We start from the raw sequence: 23,854 nt of genomic DNA, 5'->3' as shown, positions 1-23,854 counted from the left end.
TTTCTTTGTGAAAAGAATGGTAAAACCATATGGTCACAGTATACAAAAATGCTTCAAATCCGTTGTAATCTAAAGCATAAAGCATGCTACATAAAAAATAAATACAGTGGGTACGTAACGTATTCAGACCCCTTTAAATTTTTCACTCTTTGTATCATTGCAGCTATTTAGTGAGATAAAAATGAACATTTTTGAATTTACCAATGTTCACTCTGCACCCCATCTTGACAGAACCCCCCCCAGAAATGTTGACATTTTTGCAAATTTATTAAAACAAGAAAAACTGAAATATCACATGATCTTAAGTATTCAGACCCTTTGCTCAGTATTGAGTAGGCACTTCCTTTTGAGCTAGTACAGCCATGAGTCGTCTTGGGAATGATGCAACAAGTTTCACACCTGGATTTGGGGAGCCTCTGCCATTCTTCCTTGCAGATCCTCTCCAGTTCCGTCAGGTTGGATGTGAACGTTGGTGGACAGCCATTTTCAGTTCTCTCCTGAGGTGCTCAATTGGGTTTAGGTCAGGGCTCTGACTTGGCCAGTCAAGAATGGTTACAGAATTGTTCTGAAGTCACTCCTTTGTTATTTTAGCTGTGTGCTTAGGGTCATTGTCTTGTTGGAAGGTGAACCTTCGGCCAAGTCTGAGGTTCAAAGCACTCTGGAAGAGGTTTTCTTCCAGGATATTTCTGTACTTTGCCGCATTCATCTTTCCTTCAGTTACAATCAGTTGTCCTGTCCCTGTAGCTGAAATTCACGCCCATAGCATGATGCTGCCACAACCATGTTTCCCTGCTGGGATTGTATTGGGTAGGTGATTAGCAGTGCCTGGTTTTCTCCACACATACCACTTAGAAATATCACCAAAAAGTTCTATCTTCGTCTCTTCAGACCAGAAAATCTTATTTCTCATAGTCTGGGAGTCCTTCATGTGTTTGTTTTTTTTTTTGCAAACTCTGTGTGGGCTTTCATATGTCTTGCACTGAGGAGAGGCCGCCGTCGGGCCACTCTGCCATAAAGGCCCAACTGGTAGAGGGCTGCAGTGATAGTTGACTTTGTGGAACTTTCTCCCATCTCCCTACTGCATCTCTGGAGCTTAGATATAGGGATCTTGGGGTTCTTCTTTACCTTTCTCACCAAGGCTCTTCTTCCATGATTGCTCAGTTTGGCTGGACGGCTAGGTCTAGTAAGAGTTCTGGTGCTCCCAAACTTCTTCCATTTAAGGATTAAGGAGGCCACTGTGCTCTTAGGACCCCTGAGTACTGCAGAAATTATTTTGTAATATTGGCCACATCTGTGCCTTGCCACAATTTTGTCTCTGAGCTCCTTGGGCTGTTCCTTTGACCTCATGATTCTCATTTGGTCTGACATGCACTGTGAGCTGTGTGCATTTCCAAATCAAGTCCTATCAGTTTAATTAATTAAATATAGCTGGACTCCAATGAAGTAGTAGCAACATCTCAAGGAGAATCACAAGGAAATGAACAGCATGTGACTTAAATATGAGTGTCTGAGCAAAGGGTCTGAATACTTTTGACCATGTGATATTTCAGTTTTTCTTGTTTAATACATTTGCAAAAATTTCTACATTTCTGATTTTTTTTCCTGACAAGATGGGGAGCAGAGTGTACATTAATGAGGAAAAAAAAAATTAACTGTTTTTAATTCAACAAATGGCTGCAATGAAACAAAGATTGAAAAATTTAAAAGGGTCTAAATACTTTCCGTACCCACTGTATAAAGGATGGGAAAATGGGACATTAATGAGCATTTATGCTACTGACAGGTGGGGGGGGGGGGGAGGGGTTCATTTAGCTGACAAACAATGAAAAGACTTTCATGTAGACTTGGTGCACAGTCATTTATTTTTTATTTTATTTTAAAGAAGAATAATTCCTGGTCATTAGACTTCTTTTATTACACTCTGGAGTCTACTAGAGTCAAGTTATAGGTATCCTGCTAAAGTGCTGACAATGGGCTTGGGATATAAACACTGGAAAAAGACGCGGACCTCATTCACACATTTCTTGTTGTCACAGGAGTGCTATGCTATCCACTTTTTCTTTAATGGATAGCACACAGACTACGTCTTTTTTCACAATTCCATTTTATTTTTTTCAAAAAAAATTTTGTGTGGACCAAAAATAGCAAACATTTTGAGACATCTGAAGTTGTTTTATGCCAGAAAACACCTTCATGAATAGGGCCTTATTTATCTATAGGTAACAGGACAGCAAACAAATTTGAGCAGTCATAATTCCTTCTAGTTGTCCTGTATTTCTACAAAACGTGAGCATTAAATAGATCACAAAGGGAAGAATGTATGACACTGCAAGGACACAGAATGTTTGAGTTTCTGACCATGGAGCACAAAGCCAGCATGGGAGCTGTAGACCCAAAACTATGAAATGTGTACACTTACTACTTTATTACCGTATTTTTCGGAGTATAAGACGCAACCTGGTTTTAGAGGGAGAAAATAAAATTTTAAGCAAAAAGTGTGGGCATGACACAGTTATGGGGCGAGGATCTGCTGCTGACACCCTTAGGCTATGTGCCCACGGGACTCTGTACCCGCGGATTTTGCCACGGAAAACCCGCGGATTTATCTGGATTTTTTTAGACAAATCCGCAAGTACAGACACTTCCCATGTTATCCTATGATACATAGGGAGTGTCTATGTCTCTGCTGCGGTATGTGCGGCTGCGGAATATGCTGCGGATGTCCCGCAGCCGCACATAACTGCATGTCAATTATTCCTGCGGAAATACCTGCATAATTCCTGGCCCTCCATTATGTAGATAGAGGCCGGGACTTCCGCAGGTAAGTCGCACGAATATCCGCAGGTTTTCCACAGATATTTCGCTGGGATCCCGCAGCAATGTATAGCTGCGGATTTCAGGGAGCTGCTGCGGGAAACCTGCACACAAACCTGTGGATATATCCTCAAATACGAGCTCCCGTGGGCACATAGAAAATTTGGGGACATTACCTCCATAAGGCTAACTAAGGTACCCCATCCTGGTAATGATCCTCCTGCCTTGTATATAATCCCCATCCTTGTAAAAATGTCCACTAAACTGATAAAATACCCCCATCCTGCTATACACCCCCATCCTGCGGCACACACAAAAAAAAAATAAACGTTTATACTCACCTTTCCTCACTCCAGCAGCATCGTTCGTCCTCCTGTCTATGCCAGCAGCAGCGCCGCTGACCTGTGTGGAGCCGGTCACCGTTCCCTGCAGCATCGCTATGTCCTCCTGTTTCCCTGCCCGCTGATGTGTGTGAAGAGAGGTGCACACAGGGATGACATCATCGCTGTGCTTACCGCTCTCTACACAGATCAGCGGGCCAGCAGACAGGAGGACATCGCGGTGCTGCAGGAAACGATGAGTATATCGTACTTATTCACTGCCCCTTGCGCTGATGATGATGCGCGGGGGACAGTGAATATAGCAGCACATGATCACTCCAGGCTGTAATTGCCAGGGGTGATCACGTGGGTCGGCTGCTAATTATGCGCGCATCCCCGCCCATCATCCTGCCCACCTGTCAGCGTCGGCTTCAGCGCTGAGAGATGATGGGCGGGAGGATGCATGCATATGAAATGAGCGGGCCCACTTGGTCACGACAGGCGCTGCTACAGCCTGCTCATGCCGCTGATGACCCGCTCCACCGCAGCACCCTCATTCCCCGCAGCCTCATTCAGAATATAAGACGCATCCCCTACTTTCCCCAAACATTTGGGGGGGGGGGGAAAGTGCATCTTATAGTCCGAAAAATACGGTAATTAGAGTATTCAAGACATTTAAAAACACAAGGATGTGAAGGTGGACATGGCCTTCAAAATATAGAGTGATGTGATATGCAGTTTCAGAAAGTTCCCCATCTTGAATCATTTACATGAACAATAATTCTACATAAGAAATTGGTCAATATTGCAATAAGGAATATGGGTCAGCTAGGTTTGGCAAGAAAGTCTGCAGTCATCATTTGACTGCAGATTTGTGAATCTTCAAATCACGCACAATAACACGAGTGATCACACACCAGAGAATCCTGACAGTGAGTACTAAGTGAGATGTGAGAATTCACACGCTTGCAGTCAAAAGTGACAGCAGACTTTTGTTCCAAACCTGCTAACAAACTTCTTTAGGGTTTGTGCGCACTGGGTAGATGTGTTTCTTGCGCAAAATACGCACCCTCTGGCAGAATTCCACACCTGCGGCAAAAAAAAAAAACCGCACCCATAATCCGCACGCGGTTTTGTCCCTGCAGTTTTTAACCATTATCAATGGTAAAACTGCAGGTACCTGCGGAAAAGAAGTGACATGCTGCTTTTTGCTGCAGAAATTCTGCAGCAAAACCTGTAGGGAAAAAAACTGCAGCGTGCGCACAGTATTTTGAATTTCTCACAGACTTTGCTGGGGAAGGACTGCATGAACTTTATGAACAAAAACCACATCTTTTCTGCAGCAAAAAAAAACGCAGCAAAAAACGCAGTGTGCGCACAGGGCCTGAAGCTGTAATCATACACTGGATAAATGTCACTAGAGGCAATAAGGATCAGTCATGCCAATTTCAGCAAGCCTGATTGCTATAACTTTAAAAATAAAAAAAGCACACTACAAACGTTTTTACTTGCTGGTACTAATTTGTTGAAAAGTAAAAATTCTTGTGGAAGAGACCAACCACCAGGATTTTCATGTACAAAACTAAAGCAAGTGCAATACTGGCGCTATCAGGCAGATTCTAACCATACCTTTACCTGTGAGATCGGATGTATACTTTCTGAAATATAGGTGTAACGGGGGCAGGGGGCACCTCAGGGGTTGTAGTCGCGGTCTCTCGCCCTGTGGGCGACAGGCTGACCCCCGGCCCGGCCGTCACTGTTAAAACAGAGGTGTTGTTTGTGGGGCAGAGTGTAGGTGGCAGGAACGCTTCCATGTGGGCCATTTGCTTCTTGGTAACACCCTTTCCTCTCGGCTCACAGGCCTCTTCACCACTCCCAGTAAAGAGCCACAGATAGGCAGTTGATGAACCAAGAAACATTTTATTGATCACAACTTCCGCTCTTCTTTACACCCTTCAGCATCAAGTCACTTCGGATTACAGCTTACACTTCTTGCCGACGGTTTCCTCTTTCCCCAGTAACTTTCCCTTGCCTGCAGGGGACATGCGTTAACCCCCTAGTAGCTGCACACTGAACCCGGATTTACTATAGGGCAGATCTAGCACAGACTACCGGCTCCGGATAAGTTCTCACCTCTCCACTTCTTTGCGGGGGAACTACTTCACTTGTTTTCTACGGGCGTTCCCATTTACCTTCACGTCTTTGTCAGGGCACTACCCTTCGCCTGCAGGGGCCACTTGTTATCCCCCTGATAGCTGCACTCGCACTGTAGTACACACTACCGGCTTTGGGACTAGTCTTGACTCTTCCACTTCTTCTGCCACTGCACCACTTCCACACTCTGCCCCGTTACCTCAGACTTCTTTCTCCAGTCACATCTCACTGCACACTGGACTCTGCATTCAGAACCCTTCCTTCCCCACCTAGGCTGCCCTGCCCCTTCCTTCCCTGCCACTGTTACCAGGGGAACCACTGCTCTACACTGGCACCTAGTGGGAAAACAGTTTATGACAGGTAACATTTTACCATTAACATTTACAATTTGCCACCATACTACTGTGGCGTCTTCAGGGGGGGAAAAGAAGGCAATTTTGTTTACTTACCGTAAATTCCTTTTCTTCTAGCTCCTATTGGGAGACCCAGACAATTGGGTGTATAGCTTCTGCCTCCGGAGGCCACACAAAGTATTACACTTTAAAAAGTGTAACCCCTCCCCTCTGCCTATACACCCTCCCGTGCATCACGGGCCCATCAGTTTTGGTGCCAAAGCAGGAAGGAGGAAACTTATAAATTGGTCTAAGGTAAACTCAATCCGAAGGATGTTCGGAGAACTAAACCATGAACCAAAGAACAATTCAACATGAACAACATGTGTACACAAAAGAACAACAGCCCGAAGGGAACAGGGGCGGGTGCTGGGTCTCCCAATAGGAGCTAGAAGAAAAGGAATTTACGGTAAGTAAACAAAATTCCCTTCTTCTTTGTCGCTCCATTGGGAGACCCAGACAATTGGGACGTCCAAAAGCAGTCCCTGGGTGGGTAAAAGAATACCTCGATAAAAAGAGCCGTAAAACGGCCCCCTCCTACAGGTGGGCAACCGCCGCCTGAAGGACTCGCCTACCTAGGCTGGCATCTGCCGAAGCATAGGCATGCACCTGATAGTGTTTCGTGAAAGTGTGCAGACTCGACCAGGTAGCCACCTGACACACCTGCTGAGCCGTAGCCTGGTGCCGCAATGCCCAGGACGCACCCACGGCTCTGGTAGAATGGGCTTTCAGCCCTGAAGGAACCGGAAGCCCAGAAGAACGGTAGGCTTCAAGAATCGGTTCCTTGATCCACCGAGCCAAGGTTGACTTGGAAGCCTGCGACCCCTTACGCTGGCCAGCGACAAGGACAAAAAGCGCATCAGAACGGCGCAGGGGCGCCGTACGAGAAATGTAGAGTCGGAGTGCTCTCACGAGATCTAACAAGTGCAAATCCTTTTCACATTGGTGAACTGGATTGGGACAAAAAGAAGGTAAGGAGATATCCTGATTGAGATGAAAAGGGGATACCACCTTAGGGAGAAAGTCAGGGACCGGACGCAGAACCACCTTATCCTGGTGAAACACCAGGAAGGGGGCTTTGCATGACAGCGCTGCTAGCTCAGACACTCTCTGAAGTGATATGACTGCCACTAGGAAGACCACATTCTGCGAAAGGCGTGAAAGAGAAACATCCCTCATCGGCTCGAAAGGTGGTTTCTGAAGAGCCGTTAGCACCCTGTTAAGATCCCAGGGTTCTAGCGGACGCTTGTAAGGTGGGACTATGTGGCAAACCCCCTGCAGGAACGTGCGTACCTGCGGAAGCCTGGCTAGACGCTTTTGAAAAAACACGGAAAGCGCCGATACCTGTCCCTTGAGAGAGCCGAGAGACAAACCCTTGTCCATTCCGGATTGAAGGAAAGACAGAAAAGTGGGCAAGGCAAACGGCCAGGGAGTAAAACCCTGATCAGAGCACCAGGATAAGAAGATCCTCCACGTCCTGTGGTAGATCTTGGCGGACGTTGGTTTCCTGGCCTGTCTCATAGTGGCAATGACCTCTTGAGATAACCCTGAAGGCGCTAGGATCCAGGACTCAATGGCCACACAGTCAGGTTGAGGGCCGCAGAATTCAGATGGAAAAAAGGCCCTTGAGACAGCAAGTCTGGTCGGTCTGGTAGTGCCCATGGTTGACCCACCGTGAGATGCCACAGATCCGGGTACCACGACCTCCTCGGCCAGTCTGGGGCGATGAGGATGGCGCGGCGGCAGTCGGACCTGATCTTGCGTAACACTCTGGGCAGCAGTGCCAGAGGGGGAAATACATAAGGCAGTCGAAACTGCGACCAATCCTGAACTAATGAGTCTGCCGCCAGAGCTCTGTGATCTTGAGACCGTGCCATGAATGCCGGGACCTTGTTGTTGTGCCGGGACGCCATTAGGTCGACGTCCGGCGTTCCCCAGCGGCAACAGATCTCTTGAAACACGTCCGGGTGAAGAGACCATTCCCCTGCGTTCATGCCCTGGCGACTGAGAAAGTCTGCTTCCCAGTTTTCTACGCCCGGGATGTCAACTGCGGAGATGGTGGAGGCTGTGGCTTCCACCCACAGCAGAATCCGCCGAACTTCTTGGAAGGCTTGACGACTGCGTGTGCCGCCTTGGTGGTTGATGTACGCCACCGCCGTGGAGTTGTCCGACTGAATTCGGATTTGCCTGCCTTCCAGCCACAGCTGGAACGCCTTTAAGGCTAGATACACTGCCCTTATCTCCAGAACATTGATCTGAAGGGAGGACTCTGTCTGAGTCCAGGTTCCCTGAGCCCTGTGGTGGAGGAAGACCGCTCCCCACCCTGACAGACTCGCGTCCGTCGTGACCACAGCCCAGGATGGGGGCAGGAAGGATTTTCCTTTCGACAGAGAAGTGGGAAGAAGCCACCACTGAAGAGAGGCTTTGGCTGCCCGGGAAAGAGAGACGTTCCTGTCGAGGGACGTCGACCTCCTGTCCCATTTGCGGAGAATGTCCCATTGGAGTGGACGCAGATGAAACTGCGCAAATGGAACTGCCTCCATTGCTGCCACCATCTTCCCTAGGAAGTGCATGAGCCGCCTCAAGGGGTGTGACTGGGCTCGAAGGAGAGATTGCACCCCTGTCTGTAGTGAACGCTGTTTGTCCAGCGGGAGTTTCACTATCGCTGAGAGAGTATGAAACTCCATCCCGAGGTAAGTTAGCGATTGGGTCGGTGTCAATTTTGACTTTGGGAAATTGATGATCCACCCGAACCTCTGGAGAGTCTCCAGAGCAGTGTTCAGGCTGTGTTGGCATGCCACCCGGGAGGGTGCCTTGACTAGAAGATCGTCTAAGTAAGGGATCACCGAGTGTCCCTGAGAGTGTAGGACTGCCACCACTGCTGCCATGACCTTGGTGAAGACCCGTGGGGCTGTCGCCAGGCCGAAAGGCAGTGCCACGAACTGAAGGTGTTCGTCTCCGATGGCGAAACGCAGGAAGCGTTGATGCTCTGGTGCAATCGGCACGTGGAGATAAGCATCCCTGATGTCGATTGATGCTAGGAAGTCTCCTTGGGACATCGAGGCGATGACGGAGCGGAGAGATTCCATCCGGAACCGTCTGGTTTTCACGTGTCTGTTGAGCAGTTTGAGGTCCAGAACGGGACGGAATGATCTGTCCTTTTTTGGCACCACAAACAAGTTGGAGTAAAAACCGCGACCACATTCTTGAAGGGGAACAGGGATCACCACTCCTTCTGCCTTCAGAGTGTTCACCGCCTGAAAGAGAGCATCGGCTCGCTCTGGGGGCGGAGATGTTCTGAAGAAACGAGTCGGAGGACGAGAGCTGAGCTCTATCCTGTAACCGTGAGACAGAATGTCTCTCACCCATCGGTCTTGGACATGTGGCAACCAGGCGTCGCAAAAGCGGGAGAGCCTGCCACCGACCGAGGATGCGGTTTGGGGAGGCCGAAAGTCATGATGAGGCCGCCTTGGGGGCGGTTCCTCCGGCGGTCTTTTTAGGACGTGACTTAGACCTCCATGAACCAGAGTTCCTCTGGCCCTTCTGTGGCCTATTGGACGTGGAGAATTGAGACCTGGCTGAGGGCCGAAAGGACCGAAACCTCGGTTGTATCTTCCGTTGCTGAGGTCTGTTTGGTTTGGACTGGGGTAAGGACGAGTCCTTTCCCTTGGATTGTTTAATAATTCCATCCAGTTGTTCGCCAAACAGACGGTCGCCAGAAAATGGCAAACCGGTTAAGAACTTCTTGGAAGCAGAGTCTGCCTTCCATTCGCGTAGCCACATGGCCCTGCGAACTGCCACTGAATTGGCGGGTGCTACCGCTGTACGGCTCGCAGAGTCCAGGACGGCGTTCATGGCGTAGGACGAAAAAGCCGACGCCTGAGAGGTTAAAGACACGACCTGCGGAGTAGAGGCACGTGTGACTGCATTAATCTCAGACAGACAAGCTGAGATAGCTTGGAGTGCCCATACGGCTGCGAATGCCGGAGCAAAAGACGCGCCTATGGCTTCATATATGGATTTCATCAGGAGCTCTATTTGCCTGTCAGTGGCATCCTTGAGCGATGAACCATCTGCCACTGCCACTATGGATCTAGCCGCCAGTCTAGAGACTGGAGGATCCACCTTGGGACACTGAGCCCAACCCTTAACTACGTCAGTGGGGAAGGGGTAACGTGTGTCATTAAGGCGCTTAGTAAAGCGCTTGTCCGGAAATGCTCGGTGTTTCTGGACTGTATCTCTGAAGTTGGAGTGATCGAAAAACGCACTCCGTGTACGTTTGGGAAACCTAAATTGGAATTTCTCCTGCTGAGAAGCTGACTCCTCAATCGGTGGAGTTGGAGGAGAAAGTTCTAGCACCTGGTTGATGGACGCTATAAGGTCATTTACTAAGGCGTCCCCTTCAGGTGTATCAAGATTGAGAGCAGCGTCAGGATCAGAGCCCTGATCTGCCACCTCCGCTTCATCCTCCAGAGAGTCCTCATGCTGAGACCCTGAGCAGTGTGATGAAGTCGAGGGAAGCTCCCAGCGAGCCCGCTTAGCCGGTCTGGGACTGCGGTCCGTGTCGGAGTCCTCACCGTGGGACCTAGGAGTCACCCCAGGAGCACTTTGCTGCGCCGACCGAGGGGGGCCTGGGGGCAATGATTCAACAGTGCCCGGGGCCTGTGTTACCGGTCTGGACTGCAAGGCTTCTAGTATCTTAGCAGACCATCTATCCATAGACTGAGCCATGGATTGTGAAAGTGACTCAGAAAGTTTCTCAGCCAACACTGCAAACTCTGTCCCTGCCACCTGGACAGTGGTAGCCGGTGGTTCTACCTGGGCCGAGGGTCCCACCAGTGGCTGAGGCTCCGGCTGAGTGAGTGTCACAGGGGCCGAGCATTGCACACAATGAGGGTAGGTGGAACCTGCAGGTAACATAGCCACACAAGAGGTACAGGTTGCAAAATAAGCCTGTGCCTTGGCACCCTTGCTTTTTGCGGACGACATGCTGTTGTCTCCTCTTAGAGCAATCAGTGAGGGTATATAGCCAAAAACAAATAAATGCGGCCGAACAGAGCAAATGTATACAATATATGGATATATATATAAATATATATATATATATATACACACACTTCGGCACCCGGGGGGGGGCCAGCACCTGGTAACAGGTGCGGCTTACCGACCGCCCTCAGCGGTTGTGTGTCCACCAGATTCCCTGCCTGGGCCTCCCAGAGCTGTGGAGCTCGTCTGAAGTTCTCCACCGGCAGAAGTGCTGATAGCAATGGCTGCCAGCGTTCTCAGAGGAGGAGGGGGCCGTGGGCGTGCCTCAGAAAGTGCGGGAATCTGGTGCCCCACAGTGCTCAGTGAGGGGGGAGGAGAATACCTAAGTATGCTCCAGCCCTCACCGCTGACGTCCAGTCTAGCGTCCCGCCCTTACCCCTGACTGGCAGGCCCGGGGGCGGGAGTATGCGGTACTAGGCCGCAGAAGCCGGGGACTAAAGTTAGTAACGCGGCCGGGAAACAGTCGCGGTCAGCGCGGTAGTCCCGGCGATACCAAACACACAGCAGCCACTGCACACAGGCGCTCTATGCGCCGTCCCCAAGGGCACACAGAGTACCTCAGAGAAGCAGGGCCTGTCCCTGATGATACCCGGTCTCCTGTCCGTCAGATTCCCCCAGGGGCTGCGGAGGGAGCCCGGTCCCAGTGCATGGTGACCGGTTAGGATCCCACTTCTCCCAGAGCCCCTAAGGGATGGGGAAGGATAACGGCATGTGGCTCCAGCCTTTGTACCCGCAATGGGTACCTCAACCTTAACAGCACCGCCGACCAGAGTGGGGTGAGAAGGGAGCATGCCGGGAGCCCTGTTAGGGGCCCTCTTTTCTTCCATCAGATAAAGTCAGCAGCTGCTGCTGACTAAAATGTGGAGCTTGCGTGGATGTGTCTGCCTCCTTCAACACAAAGCGAAAAACTGATGGGCCCGTGATGCACGGGAGGGTGTATAGGCAGAGGGGAGGGGTTACACTTTTTAAAGTGTAATACTTTGTGTGGCCTCCGGAGGCAGAAGCTATACACCCAATTGTCTGGGTCTCCCAATGGAGCGACAAAGAAAACGCTCCTTCACTACCAGGGGTCCGACTACCCCTTACATAGGGAAGTAAAGTTTGTGAAATGCATTGTTACTTGATAAGAGGTGCAATGGAATATTTAATAGGTGGCTCGGGTTTTGCTAGTAATTTCCACCCCATCTGCCTGTCCGTCCTCCCCCTGTCTGTTATTACAGGGGGAGGAAGGGAGGGGGGAGAGGGGGAGAGGGGGAGAGGGGGAGAGAGAGGGAGAGGGAGAGAGAGAGGGAGAGGGAGAGAGAGAGGGAGAGGGAGAGAGAGAGGGAGAGGGAGAGGGAGAGGAAGGACAGTGGCGGGAATAACTTGCAAAACCCGACCTACCTATTAGATATTCTGTAGCACCCATCATCAAAGAACAGTGCATTTCACAAACTTTACCTGTCTATATTTCAGAAAGCATACATCCGATCTCACAAGTAAAAGGTATGTTTAGAATCAGCAGGATAGTGTCAGTATTGCACTGGCTTTAGTTTATACATGAAAATCCTGGTGGTTGGTCCCCTTTAAATAAGGGAAACCGGTTGAAGAAAATTGGAGCTCTTTTGGAATCAGTGTTATTTTGTTGGTTTTACAAGTGGAATAATTTAGTAACAGACTATTGGGTAATAGGACCAGAACCTTTACGTACAGTAATAAAGTGTTTCTTCTCTGCTATGGCATATCATCACAATATACATAAAAGCTTACCTTCAAAATCAAAGCTGCTACTACAGCAATAACAGGCAGGAGCACAAGACCCAGCTTCTTCTTGTTCAGTTTGCTCATCAATAAAAACTTAGCCCAATCTAGTTTCTTCTGGCTGTAAGGGGGATACCGGAGTTTGTTCGCACCCTCCATCGATAAGGACTTGATAAGGCACGCCCGTTTATGAGAGAAAGTATCAAATGTATGTTTGCCATGGTAAGCACCAATGCCACTGTGTCCTATGTAAATTTGAAGAAAAAAAATAAAAAAGAAAGAAACGTTTGTGTTTTTTCGATCTGTAACACTAATTAATTTAGGACAGCAACATATGCATATAATTTTCCTGTAATGAGCTATTATTCTGCACTCATTTGCTTGGATTTACATTTAGACATCATCAGCAATATGTGCAGATGAACAGTAAGGCTATGTGCGCACTAGGCGTTTTTGCCGCGTTTTTAGCGGCGTTTTTTACCGCGTTTTTGTGCTGAAAACGCAGTGACATTGCTTCCCCAGCAATGTCAATGGGTTTTCAGAAGTGCTGTCCTCACACAGCGTTTTTTTTTAGCTGCGTTTTTGTGGTGACCACAAAAACGCAGCATGTCAATTATTTCTGCGTTTTCCACTGCGTTTTTCACTCATTGAATTCAATGAGATGTTAAAAACGCAATGAATAACGCATATAGCCACGTTTCTATGACTAAAAACGCAGCTATACACGCAAGGGGTGGGCACTACAGTGACGTGTACAGGAAGAGGATTCCTTCTGTTGGTAAACACAGAAGCATGAATCCTCCCGGTACCGTCACCGCTGCTTCCACCTCCCGTCCTGTGCATGTCAGCTCCGTGCGGCGCCATGTCTGGGCGGGAGGTGGAGGCAGCGGCGAAAACCAAAGTGAACAGTAGAAAAAAAAAAATGTCATATACTCACCTGTCCGCAGGGTCCCGGTGCCATGCCCGCTCCCATCTCCTCCCGGTCCCGCCGCTCTGGCTGTGTGCAGTCTCCCCGGCCGGCAGGACCTTGCTTGCAGGACCTGGCGCTGATCACCTGATGCAGTCACCTGACGCATCAGCTGATCGCGGTGTCGCCGGCTTTTTCCTGCCCGGCCGGCTATCAGCTGATCCTGCCGTCAGGGGACTTCATCAGCTGATTACCGGCAGCTCCGGCAGCGATCGTATAGGATCAGACTCCTGTCCAATCGATCGCTCCAGGAGCTGCCGGAAATCACCACAGCACATAAGTGAGTATTATTTTTTTTTTTTTTTGCACTGATGCATCAGCTGATTGTATAATCGGCTTTTATACAATCAGCTGCTGTGTGATGGGATTCAGGCACTTGATCCTGACACATCATCTGATCGCTTTGCCTTCCAGCAAACCGATCAGATGATATTGGATCCTGATTGGACGGCGCGGGACCCTGACCCAGGATTACTGCGGAGGGGGGTTTATTTCAATAAAGATGGAGTCACTAATTGTGTTGTGTTTTATTTCTAATAAAAATATTTTTCTGTGTGTTGTGTTTTTTTTTTTATCATTACTAGAAATTCATGGTGGCCATGTCTAATATTGGCGTGACACCATGAATTTCGGGCTTAGGGCTAGCTGATAATATACAGCTAGCCCTAACTCCATTATTACCTAGCTAGCCACCCGGCATCAGGGCAGCTAGAAGAGTTGGATACAGCGCCAGAAGATGGCGCTTCTATGAAAGCGCCATTTTCTGGGGTGGCTGCGGACTGCAATTCGCAGTGGGGGTGCCCAGAAAGCATGGGCACCCTGCACTGTGGATTCCAATACCCAGCTGCCTAGTTGTACCCGGCTGGACTCAAAAATTAGGCGAAGCCCACGTCATTTTTTTTTTTTAATTATTTAATGAAATAATTAAAAAAAAAGGGCTTCTCTATATTTTTGGTTCCCAGCCGGGTACAAATAGGCAGCTGGGGGTTGGGGGCAGCCCGTATCTGCCTGCTGTACCCGGCTAGCATACAAAAATATGGCGAAGCCCATGTCATTTTTTTTTCTTTTTGGGCAAAAAACTGCATACAGTCCTGGATGGAGGCTGCTGAGCCTTGTAGTTCTGCAGCTGCTGCCTGCTCTCCTGCATACACTAGTGAATGGAGGATGCTGAGACTTGTAGTTCTGCAGCTGCTGTCTGCTCTCCTGCATACACTAGTGAATGGAGGATGCTGAGACTTGTAGTTCTGCAGCTTCTGTCTGCTCTCCTGCATACACTAGTGAATGGAGGATGCTGAGACTTGTAGTTCTGCAGCTGCTGCCTGCTCTCCTGCATACACTAGTGAATGGAGGATGCTGAGACTTGTAGTTCTGCAGCTGCTGTCTGCTCTCCTGCATACACTAGTGAATGGAGGATGCTGAGACTTGTAGTTCTACAGCTGCTGTCTGCTCTCCTGCATACACTAGTGAATGGAGGATGCTGAGACTTGTAGTTCTGCAGCTGCTGTCTGCTCTCCTGCATACAATGAACATTTTGAAGAAGGAAATGACATCAGACCTTTTTTTTTCATCAACAATCTTTAATGGCATTGTGCACTGATTAAAAACGCAGTGAGCAAAAACGCAGCAAAAAACGCACCAAATCGCGGCAAAAACGCATGCGTTTTTGCCGCGTTTTTTTTAGCCGCGGGTGCGTTTTTTAGACAAAAACGCACATAAAAACGCAGCGTGAAAAAAACGCCTAGTGCGCACATAGCCTTAGAATGGTTTGCCCCTGTAAAGTTTCCTCATTGTCACCATAATATCCTCAGGTTACATAAATCTTGGACATGCAGAAAGATTATTTTTATGTCCAAATCACAAAAATGTGATTAATTGAGCGTTTATTTGTTTGCTTAGTTGGAAACATTTACACCAGGAGCGGTCATTGGACCCGCCGAGCTATGCAAAGAGGAGCTCCATTAGGAAACCACTCGTGTTATTCCTGAAGTTTCTTTTTTGGTCGTTTTTTGTGGCTGCTTTGCAGTCTGGAAAATGATCAGTTCACTTCTTTTAACCGCTGTGTGTAATTACATATGTGAAGCTGTTAAAAGAAGCTCAAAAGATTGCATATATGGGTAGCAAGTAATTTTCACACTGCAGGGGATATGTTCATTGTTTTTAGCTTTTATTAAGCACTTTTCCAGACGGGTTAGAGAGCACACCTGCCAATGTGTAGACATCATTTTTGGCTGGAGTCACACTTGCATGTGACTCGTATGAAAATCGAGTTGCATCACCTGGCACTGTCTGCTGCTCTCCGGCCAGGACCGCGCAGCTTCATGTACTGTATTTCTATGCAGCTACACACTCCTGTCTGGACAGTGGCAGGCAGTGCCAGGTGATGTAACTCTATTCTCGCATAAGTCACACTCAAGTGCGACTCCGGCCTTAGTTGGAGCAAAAGCTTTAGATCTGGCGGCAATTTGCTTGTCTGTGAATTGCCTGTTCAACTATTCTTAACATTCTCCTTTACGGTACGCTCACACGAGCGACAAAAACGGACGAGAGCAATGCGAGAAATTCTCGCATTGCACTCGGACCAATACTAGTCAATGAGGGAGAGCTGTTGGTCAGCTTTTCTTGCATCCAGATTCTGGATGCCAGAAAAGCGGCAGCATGCTGCGATTTGATCCAGAATACGTCCGAGGCTCGCCAATACAAGTCAATGGGTGCGAGGAAAAATCGGATGTCACACGGACGGCACACGGACCATCCTAGTAACATTCGTTTTTCTAAATACAATCCTATCATGTAGCACAGAACACTGTAAATTCTCCTGTACATGACTGTAAATGAGTAACAGCTGCTGTGCAAAAAAACGGATTGCATACTGACAGCACACTGAGTGCACACTGATGACAAGTGAGAAAAATTCGTCCGACTCTCGCAAACGAGAATGGGACCGTTTTTTAATACGTTCGTGTGAGTCCAGCCTTAACCGTATTTGCTGACAAATTGCTTGCATCCACAGGGTGTTCCTTCACTGGACTGCGTCTTCAACCCCTTCACGACCAGCAGATTTTGCACTTTCCATTTTTTTTCTGCCATTCTTCTTCCGAGAGCCGTAACTTTTTTATTTTCTTGTCAAAATAGCCATGTGAGGGCTCGTTTTTGCGGAACGAGTTGTACTTTTAAATTAAACTATTAGTTTCACCATATAGTGTACTGAAAAACCGCAAAAAATAATCCAAAATGCGAAGAAAAAAAAAAAAAAAAAAAAGTGTGATTGTACAATTCTTTTTGAGATATTTTATTCACTGTGTTCACTATATGGTAAAACTGATGTGTCGGTGTGATGCCTCAGGTCAGTACAAGTTCGTAGACACCAAACATGTATACGTTTACCTTTATCTAAGGAATTAAAAGAAAAATCAGAAGTTTGTCCAAAAAAGAAAAAAAAAAAAGTGGCACACACTTTGCGCCATTTTTAGTGAACTGTAGCGTTCTTATTTTTCGGGATCTGGGGCTCAGTGATAGCTTATTTTTTGTGTCTCGAGCTTACATTTTTAATAGTACCATTTTTGCGCAGATGCCATGTTTTGATTGCTAGTATTTGCATTTTGTGCAAAATTTGCCGCAACCAAAAAAACAATTATGACATTTGGATTTTTTTTGCCGCTACGCCGTTTACCGATCAGATTAATTGATTTTATATTTTGATAGAACTGGCATTTCTGAACGCAGAGATACCAAATTTGTGTGTATTTTTTTTAACCCTTTAATATTCAATTGGGAAAAAGGGGGGGTGATTTGAACTTTTATGGGTTTTTTTTAACTTTTTAAAACACTTTTTTTTTAATTTTACTAATACCCCTAGGGGACTATAGGGATCAGCAGTCTGATCGCTCTTCCATATCTACTGATCACAGCTACACAGCTGTGAACACCAGATATGCTCATCTCCTGCCTCACACAGCTCTTGGCTGAGTGAATCGGGAAGTGAGTCATGTGAGCTACAGGAGTCATTACATGACCCTGTGTTACTATGACAACCATCGGATCCATGTGATCATGTCACATGACTTCCGGTGTCAGGCGGTGAGTAAATTATAACTGCGTCCGCGATTCTAATGGCACAGTCCTATTCTGATAGCGCCATTTAAGGAGTTAAGTAGGTACGGGCAGATCGCAGATCTGCTCGTGCCTGCTAGAAACATGTGTCAGCTGTAAAAATCAGGTACATTTAAGCAGATCACCTGCGGCAGCCGGGTGGGGTTAACACTGACCGCTGTGACGTAATTTCACTGCCCGCGGTCGTTAAGGAGTTAAAGGGACTCCACACAATTACTGTTAAAACCCGAGGGCCTATACTTGGCTTGATCATTTGCATACTATTAATATGTCTATCAATCCTGTGATTTACAGAATTCCACCACTTCTCTTTCTTGGTAGTGCAATTTCAATATTGGGGAGTTCAAGTTCAAGTCCCCTGAGGGGACTAAAGAAAACGACAACAAAAAACACAAAAAAAAAAAGTTTTAGTAAATATAAAAAGATCAATAATATCAAATTATGGTCATGCTAATTTAGGGGTAATGTCCCCCGAAAACCCCAAACTCCGGTAAATGAATTAACTAACAAGAGGAGTCAACATGAACCCCCGAAAATGGAGTTAAACATAAAATATAATTTATCGTATTAAAAATATTAGTTAAAAAAATTACAACATTAAAATAGGCAGATGATACATTTATGAAACATGAGGGACCTACTGCAACACAAATACTATACCGTGGTAAGTTTACTACAATACCTACACTATAAAAGTATATAACTATATATGCTCATAACTATAATAAATATTAAAAAAAAATAAAGAATTTATGCAGCAAGATAATTCATAAAGTGCAAGTAGGAGTCCAGAAATAAATTATGAATGGAGGCAATAAATACAAAAATTGTGATATAAAAATATATGGTCTAATTCAAGTTGTTATAGCAATATTAGATCACTAGATGGCAACCAAATCTCATCACAGGGAAATGTAAAAGTACTCTGGCTCTAATAACTGAGATCATGTGTCCGTGCACAAATATTAAAATAATAATGAGCCCAGTTATAATAGGATCCCTGGATAAGGGTGCATAAATATTACCTCTGAAACATGCGGTGGTGATATAGGTCTCTCCACACTGACACGCAGTAAATTTGTGAAAAAAATGCGGTTTTTTGAGGTTTTGATTTTACAGTTTTAATTTTCTGGTAAAAAATTACCAGGTATCCGGATTCCCCAAGTTAGTACAATTACAGCAATACCAAACATAGAAAAAATAAAATTGGAAAATCGTAAAAATACAATTTTGCTTCTTTCGCCACATTCAGAGACCCAGCTAGTAGAACTTTTGTTTTTGTTATCAGTGCTGACTTTTTTTAACTATATAATTTTGGAGTATGGTTAGATCGCGTGTTATTGCATTATTTTTAATTTAGGAAAAGCAGGAGGGGGTGATTCGATATATACTTTAACTTTTTTTTACCTAATATTTTGTTAGGCCTAAGACACACGGCATGAAAATTGGACCGAGTGGAATGCGATAAAACATCGCATTCCATTCGGACCAATTTTAGTCTGTGTGTCAGCACCCACGGGCGATTATTTTCTCAGCCCCAATTGGATCGAGAACACAATCGCAGCATGCTGCGACTAATGTGATCCTGGTTTCTCTCGCATCCATTCAAGTCTATGGGGCAAGAGAAAGATCGCACTGCACTCGCAGTACACCGATGTACCGCGAGTGCAGGGCGAGAATGGCAATAGCCGGCTACGGAGGAGAGAGGGAGATAAATCCCTCCCTCTCCTCCGTGCCGACCCGCTTCCCGCAGCTGTGGTCCGATTGGACGATCGGACCTCAGTCGCAGTGACACTTGCATGATATTCGGCTCCCGCTGTGCTGCCAGCGTGAGCAGAGTGTCATGTGAGGATCGCATTAGTACCCGTGTGGCCCCGGTCTTAGTTCCCTTAGGGGGCTTAAACCTGTGTTTGTCCGACTGCTTACAATTAATACTTCAATAACATAGTATTGCAATATATAGTAAAACGTAATCTCATATGAATGACAGGTACAGGCTGTTATTCATTGGAGCACGTCGTAGCAGACCGCCAGCTGTCTAGGCAACCATTTCAGTGCCCCATGATCACATCTCAGGGGGGCTGATAGGGTATAGAGTAGAGTGCCCCTCTCCCCCCCCCGGGGTGCTAGCTGTAAATGAGGCTTTTAAAAGAATGACAGAGGCATTTAACTGGTTAACAGAACTAGTAGGCTGGGCTCAGCTTCACCCAATTCTGTTATAAGCCATCATCTACCACACATCCGCTCCTGAGCCCACCCAATACAGCACCATACATATACATTAAAAGGGAACCCGTCACCACTTTTTTGGACTATAAGCTGCGGCCACCACCACCGGGCTCTTATATACAGCATTCTAACATGCTGTATAGAAGAGCTCAGGCCACTGGGACAACATAAAATACACTTTATAATACTTACCAAACGGTCGCGCTGCGGTGGAATAGGGTCATATGGGCGTCGCCGTTGTCCGGTGCTGGCGCCACCCCTTTCGGCCATCTTCGTCCTCTTCCTGAAGCCTGTGTGTATGACGTGGCTACGTCATACACACTCGCCGGTCCTGCGCAGGACTGGAATGCCGGCGAGCGTGGATGACGTCGGACCAGTCATGCACCGCGGCTAGAGAAGAAGGAGAACAAAGATGGCCGAAAGAGGTGGCTCCGGCACCGGACAACGGAGACACCCATATGGCCCTATTCCACAGCAGCGCGACCGTTAGGTAAGTATTATAAAGCGTTTTTTATGTTGTCACAGCGGCCTGGGCTCTTATATACAGCATGTTAGAATGCTGTATATAAGAGCCCGTTGGTGGTGGCCGCAGCTTATAGCCCAAAAAAAGAGGTGACAAATTCCCTTTAAGGTATTAATGGTAATCTGACAAAAATGTTCTTACACACTGTATGCAGTTGGACAAGCAAATCATCAAGATCTGCTGCTGTCAGTTGCCTTTGCAATTTCAGATGTTTTTAAAAATATAAAAATTACTTACCAGTAATGTGTTTCGTCTGAACCCATGACACCACTACGAATGTAAGGGAGTTGTCATGGGTGCTGGAAAAATTGTGTCCATTTTTTCATAATTTGCAAATCATTAAGATGGCTATTGATCCTGTAATTTGCAGAATTCTATTTTTCCTTCCCAGTGTTGCAATTTCAATGTTGAGGACTGCATTATCATCACTTTATTGTTAATGTGATTTTTTTTTCCTGTATTTTTACCATATACTTACCAACACCTCCAAAAGGTAATTCATTGACTGTAAAATGCATTATAACATCATTTCCAGTGACTCCTCCACTTGATGTCTGGGAAATCATCTTTTTGATTATCTAAAGAAAAAAAAAAATATGAAAGGGTCTATTATTATGTCAATAAGGGATGATCTGCAAGAATAATACCAAATTCTGGTACGATTGCCCGGTCATAGTAATTGCCAAGTTCAGCATAGTCTAGTCTGCTGTATGTCAGCAAACAGGGTACAATGTGAAATTCGGGTTTGGCACACTAAACTGGAAATTAAGTCTCTAGCTAGATCACATGTAAAGCCATGTTGAAAGGAATCAGTTATGTGAAAAATGCTATTAACCTGCAGATATGGGGTTAATCTGCAAATTAATAGCGTTCTAATCCTGCTTTGCACCCGCTCAAGAGCTCAGTTTCTGGGAGGAAATTACCTTTATTCCCCCTAGCCAAGTTCGGCTTCCAGATATAGGGGCGGCGCTGGTGCGGGTTGCAGTCACAGCTCTGTGTATAGTGAACGATGGCTGTAACCACTCCCCCCGCACTGACAGTCGGAGTCTATAATGGTATCCATTTAACCTACAGGTCAAAAAAGCTCACCACATATGCATTTAACCCCTTCATGACCAATGACGTACATGTACGTAATCGGCCTTGTCGTAGTCTGTAATGCGGGCTCACACTGAGCCCGCATCTTTTCCTGGGACTGGACAGCTGATTTAAACCAGTCATCTCTGATAGCGGCATTTAACATGCGCTGACAAGACGTGCGTCACTAATCCCACCCATCAGCGCCCCCTCAAATGAACAAGGTGCTTTAATGAGCTGTCATGACTGCCGGGGATCAGCTGATGACCCCCGTCGTGCCTGTCATCACAATCCTCCTGTGAACGCAGGATTTGAGCCAGCATTCATAGGAAATCGTGATTTTTGCTACACAGAGCAGTGTTGATGAACTGCTCTGTATAAAAGAGGGGATCAGATGATTGCAGCTTTAAGTCCCCTAATAGGACTAGTAACCCCTTCACGACCATGGACGGATATATCCGTCATGGAGCGTGTCCCGTTAAGCCCCGCTCCCTGCAGCGGGCAGGCGGCGGTCGGCACACATATCAGCTGTTTTCAACAGCTGACATGTGTGCCTGCATGTTGCGAGTGGAATCGCTTCCACTCACAACATTTAACCCCTTAAATCTCGCTGCCAAAGTCTGGCAGCGAGATCTATATGCGCGCGGCCATGATTTTTACTTACCGCCGCCCCCACCGGAAGTCACGTGCGTGATCACGGGACTTTCCGTGGTTGCCATCGTAGCACAGGGTCATGTGATGACGCCTGCAGCTATGAAGTTTCACTTTCGTATTCCCTCGGCCGGGAGCAGAGAGAAACAAAGTGACTGAATCTGCTGTTTACAGCTGTATAGCTGTGATCAGCAGATAGATAAGAGCGATCGGATTGCTGATCGCTATAGCCCCCTAGGAGGACTAGTAAAATAAAAAAAAAAAAAAAAAAAAAAAAAGTTTTAAAAAATAAAAAACAAACCTAAAAGTTCAAATCACCCCCCTTTCCCCCCATTGAAAATTAAAGAGTTAAAAAATAAATAAATATACACATATTTGGTATCGCCGCGTTCAGAAATGCCCGATCTATTGAAATATAAAATCAATTAATCTGATTGGTAAACGGCGTAGTGGCAAAAAAATTCTAAACGCCAAAATTACGTTTTTTGGTCGCCGCAAGTTTTACGCAAAATGCAATAACAGGCGATCAAAACGTAGCATCTGTGCAAAAATGGTACCATTAGAAACGTCAGCTCGAGACGCAAAAAATAAGCCGTCACTGAGCCATAGATCCCAAAAAATTAGAACTCTATGGTTTTCGGAAAATGGCGCAAAACGTGCGCCACTTTTATTGGACAAGCTTGTGAATTTTTTTAACCCCTGAGATACAAGTAAAACCTATACATGTTTGGCTACAAACTCGCACCGACCTCAGGCATCATACCCACACGTCAGTTTTACCATATAGTGAACACCGTGAATAAAACATCCCAAAAACTATTCTGCCATCACACTTTTTTTGCAGTTTTTCTACACTTGGAATTTTTTTGCTGTTTTCCAGTACACCATATGGTAAAACTTATGGTTTCATTTAAAAGTACAACTCGTCCCGCAAAAAACAAGCCCTCATATGGCAAGATTGACGGAAAAATAAAAAAAGTTACGGCTCTCGGAAGAAGGGGAGTAAAAAACAAAAACGGAAAGTGCCCCGGGGCTGAAGGGGTTAAATGTTGAAATAAATAAATAAATTAAAAAAAAAAAAACACAAAACATACAAGTTTGGTATCTACGTACTCGCACTGACCTGGAGAATCGTATTGCCAGGTCAGTTTTACCATATAGTGACCATGGTAAATAATAATAAAAATAATAATAATACAAAAAATAACAAACAAACAAACAAACAAACAAACAAACAAACAAACAAACAAACTGTGGAATTCCTCTGTTTATTTGTTTTTTAAATTTCACTGCACTTGGAATTATTTTCCAGTTTTCACAGTAAACTATGTGATAGAATGAATGGTTTCATTCAAAAGTACAACTTGTCCGGCAAAAAACAAGCCCTCATGGCTATATTGATGAAAAAATAAAAATGTTATGGCTCTTAAACAAAAACGAAAAACAGATAATCGTCCAGGGGTGAGGGGGGTTTACCGATACCCATGACTCTTGAAGCACAGAGGTATCTGTCTTTCATAGGCCATCATTAAAAAAAGGAAGTGTAGAAAACAATTATACTATTATAGTGTGCATGTTGGTGTGCTGGGACATAGTAAATACTGCAGTTATACAAGTACCTTTTTGTCATTTGCAAATGCATAAAGTGCAAGTGGCTTCTCTCTTTGGTTGATGAACTCAATTGCTTCATCCACATTATTCACAGAGATTATAGGAAGCAAAGGTCCGAAAATCTCTTCCTGCATGACCTTTGCTTCTGGCTTCACATCAATAAGAACAGTTGGTGCTAGAAAATATCAAGTCATCAGTAACTTTTCTTAAATAACATGGA

The 23,854-nt window shown here is 46.1% G+C and overlaps 1 protein-coding gene across 2 annotated transcripts in view; it reads right to left on the bottom strand.

Annotated features, from left to right (window-relative positions):
• The window catches only part of ALDH3A2 (aldehyde dehydrogenase 3 family member A2), a 126,780-nt gene that overhangs the window by 3,195 nt on the left and 99,731 nt on the right, over nt 1–23,854 (bottom strand). For both annotated transcript variants that reach the window (XM_075336248.1, XM_075336249.1), the window contains exons 8-10: nt 23,643–23,809; nt 20,774–20,873; nt 12,476–12,711 (exon numbers count right to left, since the gene is read on the bottom strand). In XM_075336248.1, the coding sequence (XP_075192363.1) occupies nt 12,476–12,711; nt 20,774–20,873; nt 23,643–23,809 (503 nt within the window). The remainder of the gene's footprint in view (nt 1–12,475; nt 12,712–20,773; nt 20,874–23,642; nt 23,810–23,854) is intronic.

Source organism: Anomaloglossus baeobatrachus, chromosome 2 (assembly GCF_048569485.1).
Source record: "Anomaloglossus baeobatrachus isolate aAnoBae1 chromosome 2, aAnoBae1.hap1, whole genome shotgun sequence".
In the NCBI taxonomy this organism is placed as follows: domain Eukaryota; kingdom Metazoa; phylum Chordata; class Amphibia; order Anura; family Aromobatidae; genus Anomaloglossus; species Anomaloglossus baeobatrachus.
This window is presented reverse-complemented; position numbering and strand designations above follow the sequence as displayed.